A 21,478-nucleotide genomic window follows, 5' to 3' on the forward strand; every position below is an offset into this window, starting at 1 on the left:
GGTTAGCTCTGAGTGTTAGCGATGCTAATGTAAACACCGACCATATTACGTCCAAAACAGTCGGGCATTGTTTCTGATAGCAACGTTCCTGATAGTGCTGTGGGTCCGCCCCCGCTATTACGTCATATCGGCCGCAAATCTGGATCAGCTCCGTTGTATCCCCGTTTTTAGAGATTTGAGTAGAGGAAAAGAGAGGGTTTTATTTTTCTGACACTGCGTGAGTTCCCTGACACACCGGGGACACAAATGTATGTATAAAAGACATCAAAAAGTGCATTTTGCATGATAGGTCCCCTTTAACTTGCTCTTAATTAAACCAGGTCAGGGGTGGGCTAGGTTTACTCACAATACAGTCCTCCCTTTATGATATGGGTCAGACCAGTCCACCATGATGCACATCATCTGTTCCCAAGAGAACACACACTCACCAAAACCTGCTTCACGAAAGGTCATCTGCAACTCAAGCTGTGAGCAGTGCAGGGCATAAGTTGCGCGTCTGGAGTCACACTGTTTCTTGGCGGGAGAGTACTGATTAGTGGAGGCAGACAGCTCACCAGTCAGACTTTAGTAGCCTCTTCGGGAGTCTGTGGGACACTGAAGGTTGCACGATGTGGGTGGGTGCAATGTATTCACACTTTACTTGGCCCACACACACACACACACACACACACACACACACACACACACACACACACACACACTCTATGGATCATGGTCCTGCGGCCCTGGGGAACATGAAAATGTAATTTAAAAGCTCAATACAATACGAGATGGGTTAGTATTTCAAGGTGGTCGGTTGGGTTGCCGACGTCGCTGCAGACCCTGAAAGTTTGACCCAGTATGGCACCGGGAGGCCCCTGGGAGAGAGGGCCAATTAGTTCACGGCCTTGGGAAGCGAAAAGTCATCATCCTCCTGAGGCCTTTCCAAGCCAAGTCAGAGCATGTAATTAGGCAGAATTGTGTGCTTAATCCATGTTTGTACCAAAGGGGTCATCCCACACTTTGAGAATATAGGGGGCTCCGCTCACATTGTAAGTGTTGTGGGAAACCGGGGACCTATTGGCATATACAGTAACATAAACTGTATTTAAGCAGAGAGGGAACTACAGGCCCTCACATTGTAAAACAACACTTACATCATGGTCCATATTAGAAATCCTTAGAAGCACAGTGGGGGTTTCTGGCACAACTTTACCTACTACCAATGTGCACAGAGATGGAAAGAAGTTCAACGATTTAAAATTCCCGGCAACATTCTTGGTATATAGCGCATTTGTTTGTTGCAAGGCTTGTGGCAGTCTTTGGATGTCATTGACCAGGCCACAAGCAGAAATGCATTAGTCTTACAATAAGGTTGCTTTATATTCTACATACAATACAAATACTGTATTGTCCATTAGGGGAAATTTGTTTTGCACTCCATCTGGCAGTTTCACAGAAGATGAAAATCATACTCCATAGTAAAAGAAAAAACGTCAATATCTTTACATCAAATTGCTGCCTAAAAGTGCTGCGCCCAAGGGGTGAAAAACCCCGCTGGAGATTTTGTTATTTTACCCCCAACTGAGATATTATCAAGTTATACTGAACACTTTGATTGTACCTGAAATTTGACTACATGGTAAAACAATCGTAGAGATGTTAAATCTCAACATCCATTAAATGCCTGTACCTTTTTCACATTCTTCAAATCCAAGCTAATATATGCAGCGTGAGGCAGATATGTGTAGTAGAAGTGCATGAATCAGTCAAAAATGTGGGTGTCATTTGGGACAGTAAAGGTCTGACCAGACTTTGTTAATGAGACAATGAATCATTTGATATTTAGCTGCAGTGTCAGAAGAGAATCTTCTCTTTGTAAAGTTCATCATTGTAATCAATTTAAATATATGCCTGGTGAGGTTCTTAAAGGGCTCACAACTAGTTAATTGTGATGTGGGTGTCAGAATGTCATGCTTTATTTTGTGCAAGCCAATAATTCAGGATTCTTCTTCAGTAAAAAAAAGGAGCCATTGCCTTTCCATCCAAAGACTGTTTAAATCACATACATGCAATCCTATTTAAATTCCATCTGGCAAAGTTGGACATCATAGTGTATAAAGATACACTACCCAGCTAGAAATGTTTTGAGAATGTTACCATTCACTGTTCTAGGAATGTTTTCAGCGGGAAGTTTTATTTTGGTTCCCAGAATGTTCTTCTGAAAGGTAGGATAACGTTTTCTAAAAACATTTCCAGTGAGAACAGCTGTGAGGTCCGTGCAGAAAGCAGAGCAGTGTGTATAATATATATCACTCAGTATAACAGGCCTACATTACTCTCTTTATTTGTATGCTTTGGTTTAGTAGATATCTACAGACAAAGAGTCGATATTTTTCTAAAACCATTTAGTGCTTCACATAATAAAAGTGCGTAGATGCGGCGGACAGACAGGTCTCAGTCGGTTTGGTGTCCTATGCTTACTTTTAATACTGTCACGATCTGTCTGTGTTGTGTTTTGTCTTGTCTTTTTCTGTCTTTGGTTTCCTGTTTTATTTTGAAAAGTGTTCACCTCCTGTTTTGCCTGTTGGTTTCTGTCTGTTTTCCCTCCCTGATTACCCAATTGTGTTCACCTGGTGCCCCTGTGCTTTCTCCTCCCTCCTCACCTGTCTCTTGTTTGTTTGATTAGTCATGTGTGCATTTAGGTTCTGTGTCTTTGTTAGTTCCTTGTTGTAGTTGGACGTTGTTCACGGGGAGAGAGTTCTGTTTTGTCCAAGTTTGTTTCATTTTCAACCTTGAAATAAAGGTATTTTCTGTTAATCTGCATTTGGGTCCTGCTTGTCTCTCTCAATCCTTGACAGAAGGAACTAACCAAATATGGGCCCAGCAGATCCTTTTGAGCAGGAATTTTTGGCTAACTGCTCTGATCGATGGAGGGGAGCGTCCGGGGTTCAGCAGCGAGAGGCAGCGAGAGGCAGAGGCGCGCCAGATGGCTACGGAGAAGCCAGGTTTAGTGAAATTCTTACCTGGCTGGATTTTGGATTTCCTCTCGGTGTGTTATCCCCTGCCTGCTAGCCCCAGCCATGCTGGCTCCCTGCCTCCCAATTCCCATTATGACACCACACGCATCGGTGTGTTCCGTCTGGAGTCAACCCTTGCTTCGACCCCAGCAGCCATGGTTCCAGTCCCAGTTCTGGCCCCAGCAGCCATGGTTCCGGCTCCAGTACAGGCCCCAGCAGCCATGGTTCCGGCTCCAGTACAGGCCCCAGCAGCCATGGTTCCGGCCCCAGTACAGGCCCCAGCAGCCATGGTTTCAGCCCCAGTTCTGGCCCCAGCAGCCATGGTCCCAGCCCCAGTACAGGCCCCAGCAGCCATGGTTTCGGCCCCAGTTCTGGCCCCAGCAGCCATGGTTCCAGCCCCAGTTCTGGCCCCAGCAGCCATGGTTCCAGCCTCAGTCCTGGCCTCAGCAGCCATGGTTTAGACTCCAGCCCCTCGTCTCCGGCCGACGCCAGCTCCCCGTGTCCTGTCGGCGTACCGGCCGACGCCAGCTCCCCGTGCCCTGTCGGTATTCAGGCCGACTCCAGCCCCCCGTGTTCTGTTAGCGAACCGACCGTCTCAAGTCTCCTCTCAAGTTCCTTCTCAAGTCCCCTCTCAAGCCACATCTCCAGCTCCCTCTCGAGTCCCCTCTCAAGCCCCCCCTCGAGTCCCCTCTCAAGTCCCCCCTCGAGTCCCCTCTCAAGCCTCCTTTCAAGTCACCTCTCGAGTTCCCTCTCGAGTCCACTCTCAAGTAACCTCTCGAGTCCACTCTCAAGTCACCTCTCGAGTCCCCTCTCAAGCCTCCTTTCAAGTCACCTCTCGAGTTACCTCTCGAGTTCCCTCTCAAGTCTCCTCTCGAGTCACTTCTCTAGTCCCTTCTCAAGTCCCTCCTCTAGTCACCTCAGAGTTGGGTGTAACGCGTTACAAAGTAACGCGTTACTGTAATAATATTACTTCTGTCGGTAACGGAGTAGTGTAACGCGTTACTTTTATAATTCAGTAATCACACTACAGTTACTAACATTGCCCCGACACGCGTTACTTCGTTACTTTGATAAAATAATCACACTCACTGACAGACAAGAGGGGTTTCCGCCGCAGGTTTATATCGGTTTATATACATGTAGGCTTATGTAATCTGCGCGATTTGCGAGACCACATCTCCACGTGCAGTGCTGCATAAACATGGCTGAGTCTTTTCATCTGTAAACTCCCTCAACGGGGCCGCTCGCTCTCTTTTGTTGATCGCCCTCTCACGGGTGAACAGTTCAATGTCCCGCTTCATTGTAGGAATTCTGCCGTATCTCTATCACTTTAGTTTGACCATCTCTGTTACTAAGTTATGGAATACTAAATAAATAAGTAATTAGATACCTTACCGTTACTGCGCTCATAAAGAATGATAAGAATAATGCGTCTTGAACTGGTTTCATTAATTAGTGTCTTTACGTTTCACAGACTGTTAGCTTGTTGTGGTAGGCTGGTAGCCTATTTTAGAGCATATAAAAAGAAATACTTGTGTTATGTCTTCCTTAATGCAATAGTAATTGGGGGTGCAAGTGGAGTCTCGCAGAGGCAAAACTGTGGCGCGCTTACACTGTAGGTGCGCCGCAGTCTGCGTGATCTGCCTGTAGGGAGGGGTGGGCCGGCCCTGCGAGTAAAGTAACGAGTAAAGTAACGAGTAAAGTAACGAGTTACTTTATGTAGAGAGTAACGAAGTAGTGTAATATATTACTTTTTTTAAAAGTAATATGTAATATGTAATATATTACTTTTTTTTAGTAACGACCCCATCTCATTCTCCTCTCCCTGTCGGCCCTAAAAGATTCAGAGGGCAGATAGCTGGGCTCCGTAGCATCCAGCTAGCTTAGCCGCTAGCTTAGCGATAAATACACACAGCGTTGTATTCTCCTCCCCCTGTCGGCCCTAAAAGCTTCAGATGGCGGATACCTGAGCTCCATAGCGTCCCGCTAATGTGAAACACACACACAGTGTTAGCGGGACATTCTCCTCTCCCTGTCGGCCCTAAAAGCTTCAGAGGGCGGATAGCTGGGCTCCGTAGCGTCCCACTAGCTTAGCCGCTAGCTAAAGGTAAACATAGATGGGTACATACTATAGAATATGAATAAATCGTCACCGATGTAGAGGATATCTTTTTTTATTCACTTTGAACTCGGCCAAATGGAGTTTAATGCTTTGGGATTTAAGTTAGGCCACATAGTACGTGCATGGGTTTGAAAGTATAACGTGCTAGCCTGCTGTAATACATCGTATAGTCAGGCACAAATTTATGAGAGATTTAACAATGGCCAATTATATTTCTTAAATAATATGTAGCCTATTCCCAGAGCATAATTCATGGGGCAACAAGGTGAGGTGTAAAATGTGTTTTAATATCATAAATGTTACGCCAGCAAACTTCTTGTACGGACTTCGGCAGTAGTGAAGACTCACTGAACGAATTAAGTCCAAAGACGAATCGTTCACGAACGTGCAAATCACCAGAAGTCGTTCGCGAACTGGTGAACGAATCAGTGAACGAATCTTTCAAGTGAACTGAATCAAAAGATTTGTGTCCCCGAAGGGAATCGGAATTCCCATCACTACTCTCTAGTCCCTTCTCTAGTCCCTTCTCTAGTCCCTACTCAATTCCCTTCTACTCAATTCCCTTCTCAAGTCCCTCCTCTAGTCAATTATCTAGTCCCCTCTCCAGTTCCCTCTCCAGTTCCCTCTCCAGTTCCTTCTCCAGTTCCCTCTCCAGTTCCCTCTCGAGTCCCCCCTCTCGAGTCCCTTGTCTAGTCCCTCCTCTAGTCCCTCCTCTAGTCCCTCCTCTAGTCCCTCCTCGTTTCCCCTCTCGAGTCTCCTCTCGAGTCTGCTCTCAAGTCCCCTCTCGAGTCACGTCTCAAGTCCCTACCCAATGTCCTGGTCCGTTGGAGGTTCCGCTGGGGGTCCTGCCAACTCCATGTCCTGTCTCGTTGGAGGCCCCCGCCGACTAATCCTCTGCCGGGGGTCTTGCCAACCCTATGTCCTGTGCCGTTGGAGGCCCCGCCGACTACTCCTCTGCCGGGGGTCCTGCCAATCCTATGTCCGTGCCGTTGGAGGTTCCGCTGGAGTTCCTGCCAACCCTATGTCCTGTGCCGTTGGAGGTTCCGCTGGGGGTCCTGCCAACTCTATGTCCTGTCCCATCGGGGGTCCCGCCGACTACTCTCCTGCCGGGGGTACTGCCAACCCTATGTCCTGTGCAGTTGGAGGCCCCGACGACTACTCTCCTGCCGGGGATCCTGCCAACCCTGTGTCCTGTCCCGTTGCGGGTCCCGCCGCCAACTCTTCTGCCTGGGGTCCTGCCAACCCTATGTTCTGTGCCGTTGGAGGTTCCGCTGGGGTTCCTGCCAGCTCCATGTCCTGTCCCATTGGGGGTCCCATCGACTACTCTCCTGCCGGGGGTCCTGCCAACCCTGTGTCCTGTCCCGTTGGGGGTCCCGCCGACGACTCTTCTGCCGGGGGTCTTGCCAACCCTATGTCCTGTGCCGTTGGAGGTTCCGCTGGGGGTCCTGCCAACTCTATGTCCTGTCCCGTTGGGGGTCCCGCCGACTACTCTCCTGCCGGGGGTCCTGCCAACCCTATGTCCTGTGCCGTTGGAGGTCCCGCCGACTACTCTCCTGCCGGGGATCCTGCCAACCCTGTGTCCTGTCCCGTTGGGGGTCCCGCCGACGACTCTTCTGCCGGGGGTCCTGCCAATTCCATGTCTTGTTCCGTTGGAGGTCACCTGTCTCGCCGGGGGTCCTGCCAACTCCTGGTCCTCTTCCGTGGGGGTTCCTGCCGAAGCCTGTTCCACCGGCTCCGGTTCCTGTTCTGCCGACACCGGGTCCTGCCCGGCCTCCGGAGCTGTCTGGTCTTCGCCCTCGAGCCCGGCCCCCTGAGTGCCGCGGTCTTCGCCCTCGAGCCCGGCCCCCTGAGAGCCGCGGTCTTCGCCCTCGGGCCCGGCCCACTGACTCTTCCTTGGATTCTGCCTTGCCCCCGGGCCGTCCGCCCGAGTCCCCCACCTTGGACTCTGCCTTACCCCTGGGCCGTCCGCCCGAGTCCCCCTTTTTGAACTCTGCCTTGCCCTCGGGCCGTCCGCCCGAGTCTCCATCCTTGAACTCTGCCTTGCCCCCGGGCCGTCCGCCCGAGTCCCCCTTTTTGAACTCTGCCTTGCCCCCGGGCCGTCCGCCCAAGACCCCTTCCGGGTCCTCCGCTGTGCCCCTGGGCTGTCATTCCAAACCCGTCCTCCAGACCCCCTCCACCCACCCTGTTGGCCCTAGTTTTGTGTCCCTCCTCCGGTCCCCCTCCACCCACCCTGCTGGACTTTTTTTTTTGGGACGTCTGGGATTCGTCCCTTGAGGGAGGGTACTGTCACGATCTGTCTGTGTTGTGTTTTGTCTTGTCTTTTTCTGTCTTTGGTTTCCTGTTTTATTTTGAAAAGTGTTCACCTCCTGTTTTGCCTGTTGGTTTCTGTCTGTTGTCCCTCCCTGATTACCCGATTGTGTTCACCTGGTGCCCCTGTGCTTTCTCCTCCCTCCTCACCTGTCTCTTGTTTGTTTGATTAGTCATGTGTGCATTTAGGTTCTGTGTTTTCTGTTAGTCTTTGTTAGTTCCTTGTTGTAGTTGGATGTTGTTCACGGGGTGAGAGTTCTGTTTTGTCCAAGTTTGTTTCATTTTCAACCTTGAGATTCATGTGATTGGTTGTTGGTCGAGTGTCAGACACGCCCGCCGGCAAGCGTCAACGCACGCCGCTGTGTGGACGGAGAGAATTGAGAAGCCTTCTCTATGTCTGTCAGTCTCAAATCTAAAGGGTGCAATAACGATTTGTATCCACTATGCATAAACAGCGGACACTGTTTATACGCAGCCCTCACAACCCACACACGGCCAGATAGCTTATCTAACAGTTAGAACCTACGAGACACAACCTTTATAGTCAGAAAAAAAGTGTGATTATTTTCTGATATTTTACACATATGATATTATGAATACTGTGGGCCTACATACCTTAGTGTGATTATAAGTGCATGTGAGTGAATATTGGCATGCACATTTGTTTTTATATGTCCTATTCATTGTCTCAATGCGCTCATACATTTCTAGAAGGTTATCACCAAACATTTCAAGAATGTTTTTAAAGAACGTTATCCTACCTTTCAGAAGAACATTCTGGGAACCAAAATAAAACGTCCCGCTGAAAACATTTCTAGCTAGAACAATGAATGGTAACATTCTCAGAATGTTTTTAGAACCAAAAATGTCTAGCTGGGAACTCTGTGAAGAAGAAGCCTTCATCACAATTGGCATAGGGGCATGGTAAAAGGCACACTGAGGGAAACACATTAATAACTAGTGATGTTACGTATTGCGCCGAGGCTTCGGAGCGTGTGACGAGTAATCCCCGAAGCTTTTTGTGAAGCATGTATCGAGGCTTGTATCGTTTTGGTCCAGTCACGTCATCGATGACAAACGAAGCCTCGCTGCCTGTCGATACCACGTGACTGCTTCAGAAAGCGATTCAGATCGGTTGAACCCTGGTTGAACCACAACGCTGATTTACCCATGGCTGTATAATAAGAACGATATTACCCCTCCTGTACCCGGGCCCGGTGACACGATGGAGTTAAGAGAGCTCAGACCCTCACTTATATAGAGTATAAATGAATAAAAGCATAAATAAAAGTAGGAACAAAAACATGAATAAATAAATGAATAAATACAGGAATAAATATGGTCCAGCGTTTTCAGTCGGAATCAGTGAGTGTGCTGTGGCTCAGCTGGAAAGCAGTTGACTCACGTTAATAAAAGCACCTAAGGACCATTTTTTTGTAACTCTAGCCAGTTTATTGAATCCCTAGTTTTTTCCATCAACATTTTTGTAACAAACTCACACATGCCATCGCAAACATGCAATATCTGCTTCCAGTTTATCATGAATTACTGCTTGTTGGTTTTTTTCAAAAGGAAAATATGGTGACATCAGATTTTTTAAAACATAATTTTCAAACAAATGCAACAAGTTTGTTTTTTTAAAGCGCTCTAGAAATAAATCTGATGTTGATCATGACCGTGTTAATATTTGCCATCACAGGAACGTTTTATAAAAAAATAATAACCTCCTGAAAACATTATCCGAATGTTGCTTAGAAAATGTTCTTCTTTTCTTATCATGTAACATTGAGGGAATGTTTTATAAAAGAATATCTTTAATCTGTTACCTCAACAACGTCCAAAAAACATCCTTAGAATGTTGCAGGCAAAACGTTCCACCTTTGTTAACATATCACTGTTGGGGGAAACTTCTGAAGCAATTGGAGTCAGGACTCAAAGAGACACGAGGAGAGCTGGAGCTTTGATGGCAAACACTGACGGTTTATTCTGAGCTTCGGCCGGAGAATTCACAAGACGGGAGTTGCCACAATCAATTCTGAAGAACTCTACCGCAGACCCATGTATTTAGCTAGTTCAGAGAGAATAATCAACATTGTGCATAACAAGATAGCACCTAACACATAACACCTCCATCAGCTGACGCCAACAGGCAGGAACAGGGAGACAAAACACTGAGAGCACAGCAGCCAAGGTTGCAGGTGCGTGTGCTCAGTCAGGACAGTATGAACTGATAAACTGTGTCAAAGTTATGGGCCTTGGAAAATATGTAATGCTCTTTCTAATTACATTAACAATGATGCTGTAGTGTTCAAGAGTCACTGTCATGATAGTGTGAGAGTGAGCCAGCATGCAAACTACCAAGACTCATTGTTATTCATATTTTTATACATTTAGCATATGAACCTTCTAATGAGAAATGTCAAAATGTATTTTGATAAAAAGGCCTTTTGCTTCAAAATAACATGAAATGCTGCAGCATTACCTTAATTTAACGCAAGTACCCAATATACATTCTAACAAATATGCCATTACAACCACATTTTAGTTATAATCCTTTTATCCAATAACAACTACAAAGATAAGCTTGAAGAAAAGTGTCATCTAGTGTCCGATTATTAAAAGTTATTTTACAGGATAATTATGAGAGATTTTTTATGTTTAAATAGCGGATACTGTTGCAGTTATTACAGGTGTTATTAATCTAACTACGGTTTGGAAGAATATGAAGAATATTTTCTACAACCTTTTATTTTGTATGTGAATTCACGATTTGAAAACAAAGTCACTTTCTGTCTATTAAATGTTGCAGAGAAACAAGTATGATATTTCCCTGTGAAGTCTAGTGAAGCAAAAGTACCAACACAACTACAGCAAATATAGAGCAAATATCTCACTGTTCAGAACAAAGTGCAGTCCTTGATTATGTTACTAGTATGTTACTTTCCACTACATTATTTCGAGATCCCCATCTTGTATCCTGTTAAGTCATTCAGTGTCAGAGATAATTTGTTTTCTCACCAGCTCTCCACAGCAGATGGAAAACAACACATTACGGATGATAAACGGAGGCAGTTACAGTCTTTTCTCCTGTTGCTCTAATCAAAGCATACAGACATGAGAAAGTTGGCACAATTTGAGAAAGCCTGTCACTCTATGTGTCATAAAGACATCCTCAGGCCTTGCGACAGTTTCATTCAGATTAAAAAAGCCAAAACAACTCATCACATATCACCTCATTAATTATGAGACTGGATTATTATTTATATCCTTCCGCCTTCACTCCTATTTCTGACTTTTTTTTTCTGACGTTTTGATCATCGATGACTCAGATGCAAGGAAGGCACCTGTCATTATGTTGCCCACACACACACACACACACACACACACACACACACACACACACACACACATACACACACACATACCATGTATACATCACTTCAGGGGACATTACATTGACTTACATGCATTTCCTGGAGACTTATCCTAACCTTAACCATAACCAAAACATGCCTAACCCTTATCCTTACCCTAACCCTAATCCTAAACCTAACCAAGTCTTCACACTAAAATTAATGATTCCCCTCATGGGGACCTCCAATTTGTCCCTATAAGGGAGCGAGTCCCCACACGTGACTGACTGTAACACATTCTCTAATTAACATCATGCAGTTGCCTATAGTTTTTCTGGGCTCACTGTGTCAGCTGTTGAGGGGGTTGTTGTGTCCCTGTTATGAGGTGTAAACCCTGCCAGAGCCCAAACCTGCCCCGTGTGAAACCTCTCAACCACTATCAGCAACAACATGGCAACTCCTACCCAGAATGCGTATGACTGGAGATGGGAGACTGTCCTCTGAGACGGCTGTGAATCCAACAAGTCAGACTAAGTAGGATTTTCTTAAATAAAGCTAGAGTTAAACAAAAAATAAAACCAAAGACATACATTTACTAAAACATATTAACCTTCATGACAAAAAGTACACGCCACAAATATGAGACTTGGATATATCTAAAATAAATACATGTAAAACTCTCACTCACATTTGTGATTCCGATCCTCAATTACACGGATACTACATTCAGCTTTTCCTACCACTCATTTAGCTTTATGGGTGCTATTGCTACACTGTTGATTGAGATAATGATAAGAGGCCCACACTAATAATGGCATTATCTGAAATGTGTTTAGCTTTTTACTTTTAAGTCCAGCATAAAATCAGCAACAAATTACACAAAAATTAAAGAAGAATTTGATCAATTCATCAATGAAAACAAATGATGTTTCCTGGAAAGGGGGTATCTGCAACGTGTTAACTGTAGCAGGCTGGACACCAAAAGCTCCTAATTATAATGGATGAACTACATTTGGCACATACAATTATTAATATATGTTTTATCAAATACATTTTAAGTGTCAGTCGTATTTAAGTCCAGGTTCTATTTTTTAGGAATATTTTAATGAAAATATAGCACTCTTTGTTGAAGAGCTTCAATGTCATGTGACCTTATTACTTTTACTAATGTGTCATGAATTGATTTGACAAAAAAATTCAATTGAAGATCATTTCAGTTTCTTCCATGTCATGTGACTAATTTACTCCCAGTTCATAACAGATATTATTGACTTAAAAAATAAAACACACCTCTTTTTATGTGATTGTAGTTCTTCTATTTTATTTGAATATTTGAATGAATATTCAGCAGCTTTTTATTTAAAAGTCTTGATTTTTTTTTCTCTAGCTTTTGTCATGTGACTCCAAATCAATGCAGCATTGTATTACAACACTAGAAGGATGTAGTTCTGGTCTAAAAAAAAACAAAAACCTCTTATTAAATTGCATTTTCCGTACCCTCTGTTTAAAAAAAAAAAGGTAGTTGCTTGTACGTGCATATTGTTTGTCATAATAGTTTTATATGAGGAAGAGTAAGGATACAAAAATAATCATTCTGTTTGCTATACTTATTTACAAAGATTCATTTAATTTGGTGCATCACAATGAATAATATACATATTTAAAGTGACATTTCAACAACATTACTACCTATTCAGTCTTGACCCTCAAAATACACAGTCAACCTAAAACATAAACTTACTGATACAAAAAAACACATTTCCCTTTTTTCATAAAAAAACGGAATCCTTCATTACTCTCAATTCTTCTATTGAAATATAAAAAAACACTGGAAACATTAGACATCATATCTTTGATACAACCAACAAATAAAGGAGATCTTTACTTGGCACAATATTGATATCAGTAGGTTAATAAAACTGAGAGGCACAGCTTTGCTGGTTTTTGATCGGTTCACATTGAAATTCACAAAATGTCATAAAGTATCAATCATAAAACATATCAAGATCATGGTAAGCAGAGAGCAAATGGACATTTAACCATAAGAGACAGTGCTAACAGATGCTTAAGCTTAGTTACCTGAGAGCACATCTGCACCATCAGCTGACATTCAAGTAAAACTAATTATGCAACAGGGAAAATAATACACATGTATCCAGGAGAATGTGGTGAATGGCTTTGAATGCATATTGCTGCAATTTGAAATGCATTTACAAGCATTTAAAGATACAAATATTACCGGTATTAACCATTAAACAAACTGAATGGTTATAATTGCATTTTAGAGTCTCATTTGACAGACTTTAAGAGGAGGCACTGATGGCTCGCTGGGAGGCGAGACTTCTACAGTGCAGGAACACAGAGAGAGGATGGATGAAGGCGAGCAGGCTGAGCAGCGCCAGACCGACGTTCACCTGCAGACACATGGGGGGAGAGAGGAGGTGGAGCGAGAGAAACAATCATAGATTAAGATGGTTATAAAACGAGAAGGATCAGAGAAAAGTTTACAGTATCAGTTATTTATTGTTTACTCACATATAAAGGATCTCCACCCAGAGGTCCATTCACCAAGGCAAAGAATGGATATTGCAGCACAGAAAACACTGCAGACAGAGCCATTACCAGACCATACAGTTTCCCAAAGTGGCAGGATGGGAAACTACACACACACATCGTGATGCCATGGAAAGAAAAAGTAAGTAGTGAAAAAGACATAGAAAAAGGGACATTTATTCGTAAAAACAACCACTTTATGTTCACCAACTAAGTATAAACATACAGTAAGTAAAGATTATAATGTTATTATAAGAAGAAATAAGAATGCTTTAGTGCAGTGGTTCCCAACCTTTTTTCCCAAGAGCCCCCCCAAATGATTCCTGTTGGAAGTTGCGCCCCCCCCACACACAAGGGGGGGGGGCGCAACAGCGGTAATTAAAGTTTAAAAGTCTCAAAAATGCTACAACTACTGTCACAAACTGGATGAATGTGGAGTATTTTGTTAAAGGAGGATGAAAGCGTAATTAAGGAGCAGTATTGGAGTGACTTTGATGGTTATTGGTCATTTGGATTCCCGCTGTATGAAGAAATTAAAGGACGGCGCAAGTGGAAACAATTCGCAAAGGGATTAAACTGTTTAAAACACATGCTCAAAGTAAGCCGGATTTTGCCGATGTGTTTATGTGGATTCAAAAGTAATCTACAAAATGGAAGAGACCGATCTGATCGGAGCAACTGTGACAAATAATCCAACTGAAACCGGCATGGACAATGACTATGTTTTAAAAATGCGCTTATCCAGAAAAGTCTGGTTTGGACACTTTACGCGCAGAAGAAACATTTCTATTAAAAAAAGAACTATACAAGTCTAAATATGATATTTGGCCTCAAATCATCTGAGGCCTGGCGCCCCCCCTGCGACCTTTCGCGCCCCCTTTGGGCGCGCCCCCCAGGTTGGGAACCACTGCTTTAGTGTAATGTAGTCCACAAAGAGGTATGAGCACCTTTGTATATTTGTGTATGTTTGATACTCACGCCACACTGAGGAAAGCTGCGTTGCCGCCATAGAGGAAGGAGCGGTTGAGCACCTGAAGGATGAAGGTGAGGTACTGAAGCGGCAGGTATGGGGTGGCGGCACAAACCGAGAACAACACACACTGCAGCGCCGTAAGGAAGAGAGAAAGTATGGAGGCATGCAGGTCCGCATCCTGTTCACTTTCTCCTACAAACAGACACACGCCCAAAAGAAAACAGTTGTATTTGCTTGCACAGTCATTTGTATAGCTAACAAAGAAGGAACATGAGGTTGGGATTCAGTGCATTTTAACTGCTGTTTATCCACTACGGTTAATAATGGGACTAGTAATGATCGCCCTGAGAGCACACTTGGGACACTCTGATTATGTCTGCAATGACTGAGGACTGTTTGGTTCATTAATAGTTGTTAAAAGCATTAGTGTGTTACCTGCAGCACGAGGTTTGCCCTTGTGTCTGTCAAAGATGAGGCCGTTCCATGGAGCACACAGCACGCCACACAGCTGTGTTATAGCAAAGGCATTGATGTACCGGCTCACTGCGAGATACACAAGCCAGACAACATGGTTAGAGACTAAATACTTTAACATACAGTTCAACAAATCTGCGATAACAGTTAGTGCTCATTTAACTTAATGGACCTAATAAAGAAAGTTTGTATAAATGGATCTTTGCTAGGACAGTCAGACATGTTGTGGTTTTTGTGTGTGTTTACCCAATGAAGGCTCTCCCTCTGTCAGTCTCTGCAGCATGGGGTTGAGGGTGCCGATGAAGAGGTAATGTCTGAGCTGCATCACTGACAGCCACAGCAGGTGGAGGACAAAGAGCCTGGACATCAAACACTCCCGGAAACTCTTCTCTGAGGGAGACCACAAGAGAGTGGAGAGTAAAGAAAAAAGACAAAGTGAAATAGATTATTTGAATGTGTTTTTCTGGTATCTTTGACAATATATGAATTAGGGCAACATTAAAAGGAACAAACCTTGATTCACCGGGTCGTCTGTGTTCAGGAGCATTTTCCCCCTCGTCTTCTGAGCGTTACCATTATCTTTTGTCTGCTTTAAGCTCGGAGTGTTTGATTTTCCACAGGTTATCCTGAGAAAGGTCAAAGGTCACATTGAGTCAGACACAGACTGTGGCCATTTTGAAGGTTTTATGATAAATATTTACTTTGCAAATGACAATATTAAGTTATAACCCGCAATAATCACAAAACAGGATATGAAGGATATTACTTAGGAATGTTGGATAATGATGTGAAAATGAACTGTGCCAGTAAGATTCAAAGCATATGTTGTTACTGAAAGAAATGTGATTACCTCAATTTATTGTTTGACTTGAAATATAAACTGGGTTTATTCATCATTAACCATTTTCTTTGGAAAAGGAAAGTTAAATGCTTTAATGTTTTTTATAGATTTTCTGAAAAATATGCACATATCTGTAAAATAGTTTGAATTGTTTTTTACTCAGACCTAATTTCCTGTCACACCCAATACAGCTTTTTCTTGCTTAACTGTATAGTAGAGTTATAGCAAAGAGCCAAAGCAAGTCAATATTCAAACTTTTTTTTACATATTTGAAACAAAAAGATACATTCATGGATTTCTATTCTTGGTTTCACTTGATGCACTTATGAAGAACACATGTTTGTTTGTATTGGTATCTGTACCCGTATGTGTATTCATCCGGCAGTGGGTAGGGAATGTGTTTTCTGGGCAGCAGGAAGAAAGTCCTGAGCAGGTGAAGGACGCTGCAGGCGCACAGGAAGAGGAAGGAGGCTCGCAGAGAGACGCCCGCCTCGTGCAACAGCTGAAAGAGACAACGAGATCATTGACACAATATGAGATGGTATAAAACATTTTCATTAATGAGACCATAGTGTTCCTTTTCTCACCTTGATGACAAGGAAAATTGCTGATGAAGAGTCGAACGCCCCGTTATAGAGAGTAATGATGGTCGAGCGACGGGCGCCAAACAGGTTTCCAACCTTTAAGAGAGAAGTTTGAATTAATTAAAACAGAGGTGTGTCGTGTTTAAGTCTCTGCTTTTTTCCCTTTTCTTTCATTCAATGTTAAAACTAGTTATTGCCTGTGTGATCATGAGGATGTGGTTTTATCACTGTTTCCCTGGAAGAGCTTGCTATTTATTTCCCCACAAGATCATGAGCTTAGTCTGAGAACCAGAGCCTGGTTTTTTAGATGTGGGAAACACTTGAAAAACAAACCTTTGTGCTTCCTAAAAAAGCTCTCACAACCAGTTTTGTCAGTCTCAGCTTTACTCAAAAACATAGTCCTATAGTTCGATTAAGAGCTGCTGTTTTCGCTGATCATATGGATTGATTCTCAGGGCAAACTTAAGGAGTTGCTGCTGTTCTCTGTTATATATAATTGTAAAATACATAATATTATAAGAGGGTTTCAGACTCTTTGCTGAATAAAAAAGCTATTTTAATACGTCAACTCGCCCTGAGGAATTGTGAAGGGCAGTTTTTACAATTTTCCGACATTAAATGAAGAACATAAAAATGAATTAAAGCAACAGTTATCTTTTTAATGTTTATATTCTGTGTGAGTGCTTCAGTACCTGCATGTTGGTCATTAAAAACAAGATGCCTCCTACTGCCAGGAGTGAAATAGCTGGAAAGAGGAGGTTGGAAAAAGCTGATAGAAGAAAAAAAAAGATTAATAAATATTAGTGTCCACAGATGTAACACCTAACTATTAGAATAATACGGTGACACACAGGAATGTTTTTACCTGCAGTGGACAAAGCCAACATCAAGGAACCCAGGGTATAAAGACAGCTGGAGGGAGAAGAAATGTCAGTGTTATTGAGTCATGTTGGCTTAATGGGGTCTTAACAGAAACATGGCTAGATATAATGGTCATGTAAATGTTTTCAAGCCCTGTTATACTCATTTTCAGGTTCATATTTGTGTTGGAGCGCCAGCCAATAGAAGCACAAGTGTTACATAGTGATGTCACTGAAGTTAACAAAGGAATCCAATGGAGTTGTTTCAGGCAGTTCATTTTCCCTCTAAAGAGAACTGTGTGATTTTAGCCTATGCAAACCACACTAAAACCTATATAACACACTACAGGAATTTGTAGACACAAAAAAGCATAATAGGGCCTCTGTGTCAACAAAATTAAAAATAAATATTTGAGATAGGAAATTGTTCTGGAATAGAAATCAAAACACTTTCAGAGAACAACATTAAACAAGCTTTCAAACGCAGGTTCTTTTTCTGCTGCTGTCTGAAGAGATGTTAGGTACATCCTAAACGAAGATCTTCCCTGCTCTCAACATGACACATCTTGTCCAACTATTTGCATTCCTTGGCTTTTTATTTTCCTTCCACCCTCTTTTAGTGGAAACATATGGATGTCCTTAGTGCTCGTTTGTTATAGTGGATTTAGATATATCTGAGGCAACAAACTAGGCAGGAATGTGTGTGTGTGGTGTTATGATATAGGATGTGTATGAACTCTGCAGCAGTAAGGAGAACTTCATGCCACAAGATTTAAATATCTGCTCCAAAAGAAATCTTTCTTTCTGAAATTCCACTAACCTCTTGTCATTAAAGGTCTTGACCTTTTCCTTTATTGTTATTATTCTCTAAACTTATTCCAGTTCTGTTGCCCTTTGCTGCTTAACTCCTCCCTTTTCTCATAAAACGTTTTCATTATATACTTCATTGCCAAGGCTCTGGTATGTAGACTGCATCTTCATTCTTGTGTCTGTTGCTGCCTGGAGACTGCAGCTAATTTACATAACATACTTTGAGGGAGATAGTTTAATATATGCTTGCTTTCCTGCTCTTCTTGCTTTTCTATGTGTACGGGTTTGACCTTACATGAGCATAGACTTAATTTAGCAGCAAATACATCAGGTCGTCGCACGCATCTCTGCTTGTCTAGCTGATATCTCTCAGTGGATGTCTGCTCATCACCTCAAGCTCAACCTTGACAAGACTGAACTGCTCTTCCTTCCGGGAAAAGATTGTCCCACTCTTGACCTAACAATCAACATTAGCACCTCTGTTGTTTCCCCGACTCAGACTGCAAGGAATCTGGGTGTGACCCTAGATAACAACCTGTCCTTCACTGCAAACATCGCTGCTACAACCCGCTGCTGCAGATACACGCTTTACAACATCAGGAGGATACGTCCCCAGCTGACACAGAAAGCGACGCAGGTTCTGGTCCAGGCTCTCGTCATCTCACGCCTAGACTACTGCAACTCCCTCCTGGCTGGTCTACCTGCATGTGCCATCCGACCTCTGCAGCTCATCCAGAATGCAGCGGCTCGTCTGGTCTTCAACCTTCCTAAATTCTCCCACACCACGCCGCTCCTCCGCTGCCTTCACTGGCTTCCGGTAACTGCTAGAATCCACTTCAAGACAATGGTACTTGCGTACCATGCTGCGAATGGATCTGGCCCTTCCTACATCCAGGACATGGTTAAACCGTACACCCCAGCACGTGCACTCCGCTCTGCATCAACCAAACGGCTCGCTGCACCCTCGCTGCGAAGGGGACCCAAGTTCCCATCAGCAAAAACACGTGGGTTTGCTATCCTGGCTCCTAAATGGTGGAATGAGCTCCCCATTGACATCAGGACAGCAGATAGCTTACACACCTTCCAGACTGAAAACTCATCTCTTTCGACTCCACTTCGAGCGATAGAACTATTAACAAAGCACTTATATACTAATAAAGGGCTGGCTTATCTAAAGCCAGTTGAGTAGCACTTGAAATGTTTTTGCTCTATGGAGCCTGATGTACTTATATGATTCTGTTTTCTTCAAGTTTGTATTTTGTTGGTCGAACGCACTTATTGTAAGTCGCTTTGGATAAAAGCGTCAGCTAAATGCAATGTAATGTAATGTAATGTAATGTGAAGAATCCATCAGAGGTCAAAATACCAGAGGCAGACTTTACAGCAGATCGCCATCATTGCATTGCAGTATTAGCCACTACAGGCAGAGGCGGGAGGGATCAGAGGAGAGGGTCCCATCTGGCTTTAATTAAAATGTGTTTTGTTTTCATTTATTGTTGCACCAACAAAGGGCAAAACGACTTGTGTGAAAACAAGAAAAATAATTTCATGTTTTTAATTGTTTTTGTTTTTGAAATGAAAACTTTCATTGCAATAGCCTACACACTTTATTGCTTTTAATGTTTAGCTTTGTGGCAACCTGTTGCATATTTACATGCTTTAATGTTCGAAAAGCTCTTTATTTTTCTCACACTGCAGCATCTCTTTTCTCCCTCTGTCTGAAACCAGAGCCCAGTCTGCTCTGATTGGTTAGTTATTGGTTAGGCTTTGTTGTGATCAACTGTTTAGAGATGTCCCGCTACTAAGCCTATCAAGTGCAATGTGTTGGAGCGTTAGCCAATAAAATCCCTTGTTACATAGTGATCTAATTTCACACTACAAGAGAGAGAAAACCCCCAAAAAGCATATGAGGGCCTCTTTAAGTGATGTTTTTGATTGGAACATACATGTCTTGCTTCCGCCTGAACAGCTTTAAAACACACACTATCTATGAGCTAGTTATTTTTTAAATATAATATATTGAATATTTTCCAAAAGGAAATCTAAACAAACTGTTGTTAGATGAAACCATCACACCTACAATCAATACACCTACAACCAACTAGGAGAGACTCATTACTGCAACTTGCACTTGTTCCTCAATAATCAGACTAATGAACAGCTCTGTTTGTTGATTACTGATCAATTTGTATTATTTCTGTCTTTTATACTCTCAAGATAATAATATATTGTTCAACTCACGTTCCAAGGAGTCGAGTCACTGTAGTACCAAACCGGTCAAAGAGGAAACCATTAGGCAGCGTCAGGAAATTGTTCATAAAGGAGGCGATGGTGAAAACAAGAGAGAACTGTTCATCCTGCCCGCTGCAATCTGTACACAAAACATACAACATACAATATTCAATATACGGTTAACAGGTGGTTATTAAGAAGAGAGATGTAAATGGTTCCAGGTGAATTCAAATTAGTGAAGGTGAGGAACTGACCTAAGACCTGCGTTGCATTGACTCCTGTGGTGTTGACGCACAGAGAGCTGAAGTAGCCCTCCGTCTTCAAGACAAAGACAAGAGAAGCCCATCCAAACACAGCTCCAGCAAAACACAGACACTCCACCAGACCCGTAGCGAAGGTGAGGCAGCGCTTCACTGTCAAACCATTCCCGAGACCTGACATGGTTCCTCAAACAGACACTTCCCAAATACTATACTTTCAGCCACATGGACACACATGCACAAACACACAAGTGATTTCTGTTACTGCACCTGCCAAACAAAGGGAATACAAAGAAATGTTATTCTGATTAATTTAGAGATGACTACGTGTCGACACAAGCCTTGGAATTGTATATCAAAAGAACCGGACATGCATGACTAAAGTATTTTAAGGTTGCACAAGGAAGACATGAGCTTGAAACATCTGGGCACAGAATGTGCTGATTGGTCCAGGCAGTTAGGTCAGATGGACTTCTGCATTAAATGTGTCTTTGGATAACAGAAGCAAATTACTGTTGTTGAGATAATGGTAGGTCATACACTCCAATTTCAACAACAAAAAGATGAAATTAGAATGGTCAATGGTGGACTTTTATCAAAGTAAACACAACAAATGTGCAGTTGTAAGGCTGCATTATTATCCAGTCTAAAAGTCTGTAGTACTCACAGTTCAGTCTCTGTAGCGCTCCCCAAATGGTCCTACAAACCACACCTCTCTGCTCTTGCTACACTCTCTTTCTTTATATAGGCCAGCTCTTCCTTCCTCTTTCATTCCAGTTCCCTCCCTCTCCTCCCTCCCCCATATTTGTATCTTTCTCAATCAATCTGTCTGCTGCAACAAGAGGGAAAATCCCTCTTGTTGCAGTGCTAGTAGCTGCAGAAAATAAACATTCCCTGCAAAGGAAAACAGCGATGAAGCAGCCGCTGAAGCTGTGAGATACACTCCAGATGTGGATGCTATTAACGCTGGCTACACTGGTTTAGCAGAAAGGTCATGTGACAGGAAAAATGTTGGGAGTGCCGTGTGGAAACTTGCTCTCTGTGGCATTGACTTTATTGGATCCATTGCCCCCCTACCTTCTTATTTGCAAAGTCTAAAAGCATTGCAGC

At 43.1% G+C, this 21,478-nt stretch overlaps 1 protein-coding gene across 2 annotated transcripts; it reads right to left on the bottom strand.

The window, feature by feature from the left end:
- Nucleotides 1-12,378: 12,378 nt before the first annotated feature.
- Nucleotides 12,379-21,139, bottom strand: slc43a3b (solute carrier family 43 member 3b). 2 transcript variants are annotated; one of them, XM_034230722.1, is made up of 13 exons: nucleotides 21,036-21,139; nucleotides 20,363-20,638; nucleotides 20,118-20,247; nucleotides 17,072-17,118; nucleotides 16,899-16,975; nucleotides 16,210-16,302; nucleotides 15,985-16,124; nucleotides 15,295-15,407; nucleotides 15,028-15,171; nucleotides 14,743-14,850; nucleotides 14,313-14,365; nucleotides 13,317-13,440; nucleotides 12,379-13,195 (listed from the first exon to the last, which is right to left on the bottom strand). In XM_034230722.1, exons 2-13 carry the CDS (start codon nucleotides 20,547-20,549, stop codon nucleotides 13,125-13,127), a joined length of 1,287 nt encoding a protein of 428 aa, XP_034086613.1. In that variant the 5' UTR covers nucleotides 20,550-20,638; nucleotides 21,036-21,139; the 3' UTR covers nucleotides 12,379-13,124. The 2 variants fall into 2 exon arrangements, with proteins under 2 accessions (XP_034086613.1, XP_034086612.1); XM_034230721.1 differs by having other exon boundaries at nucleotides 14,313-14,499.
- Between the last annotated feature and the right edge of the window lie 339 nt (nucleotides 21,140-21,478).

This window comes from Gymnodraco acuticeps, unplaced genomic scaffold (assembly GCF_902827175.1).
Source record: "Gymnodraco acuticeps unplaced genomic scaffold, fGymAcu1.1, whole genome shotgun sequence".
NCBI lineage: Eukaryota > Metazoa > Chordata > Actinopteri > Perciformes > Bathydraconidae > Gymnodraco > Gymnodraco acuticeps.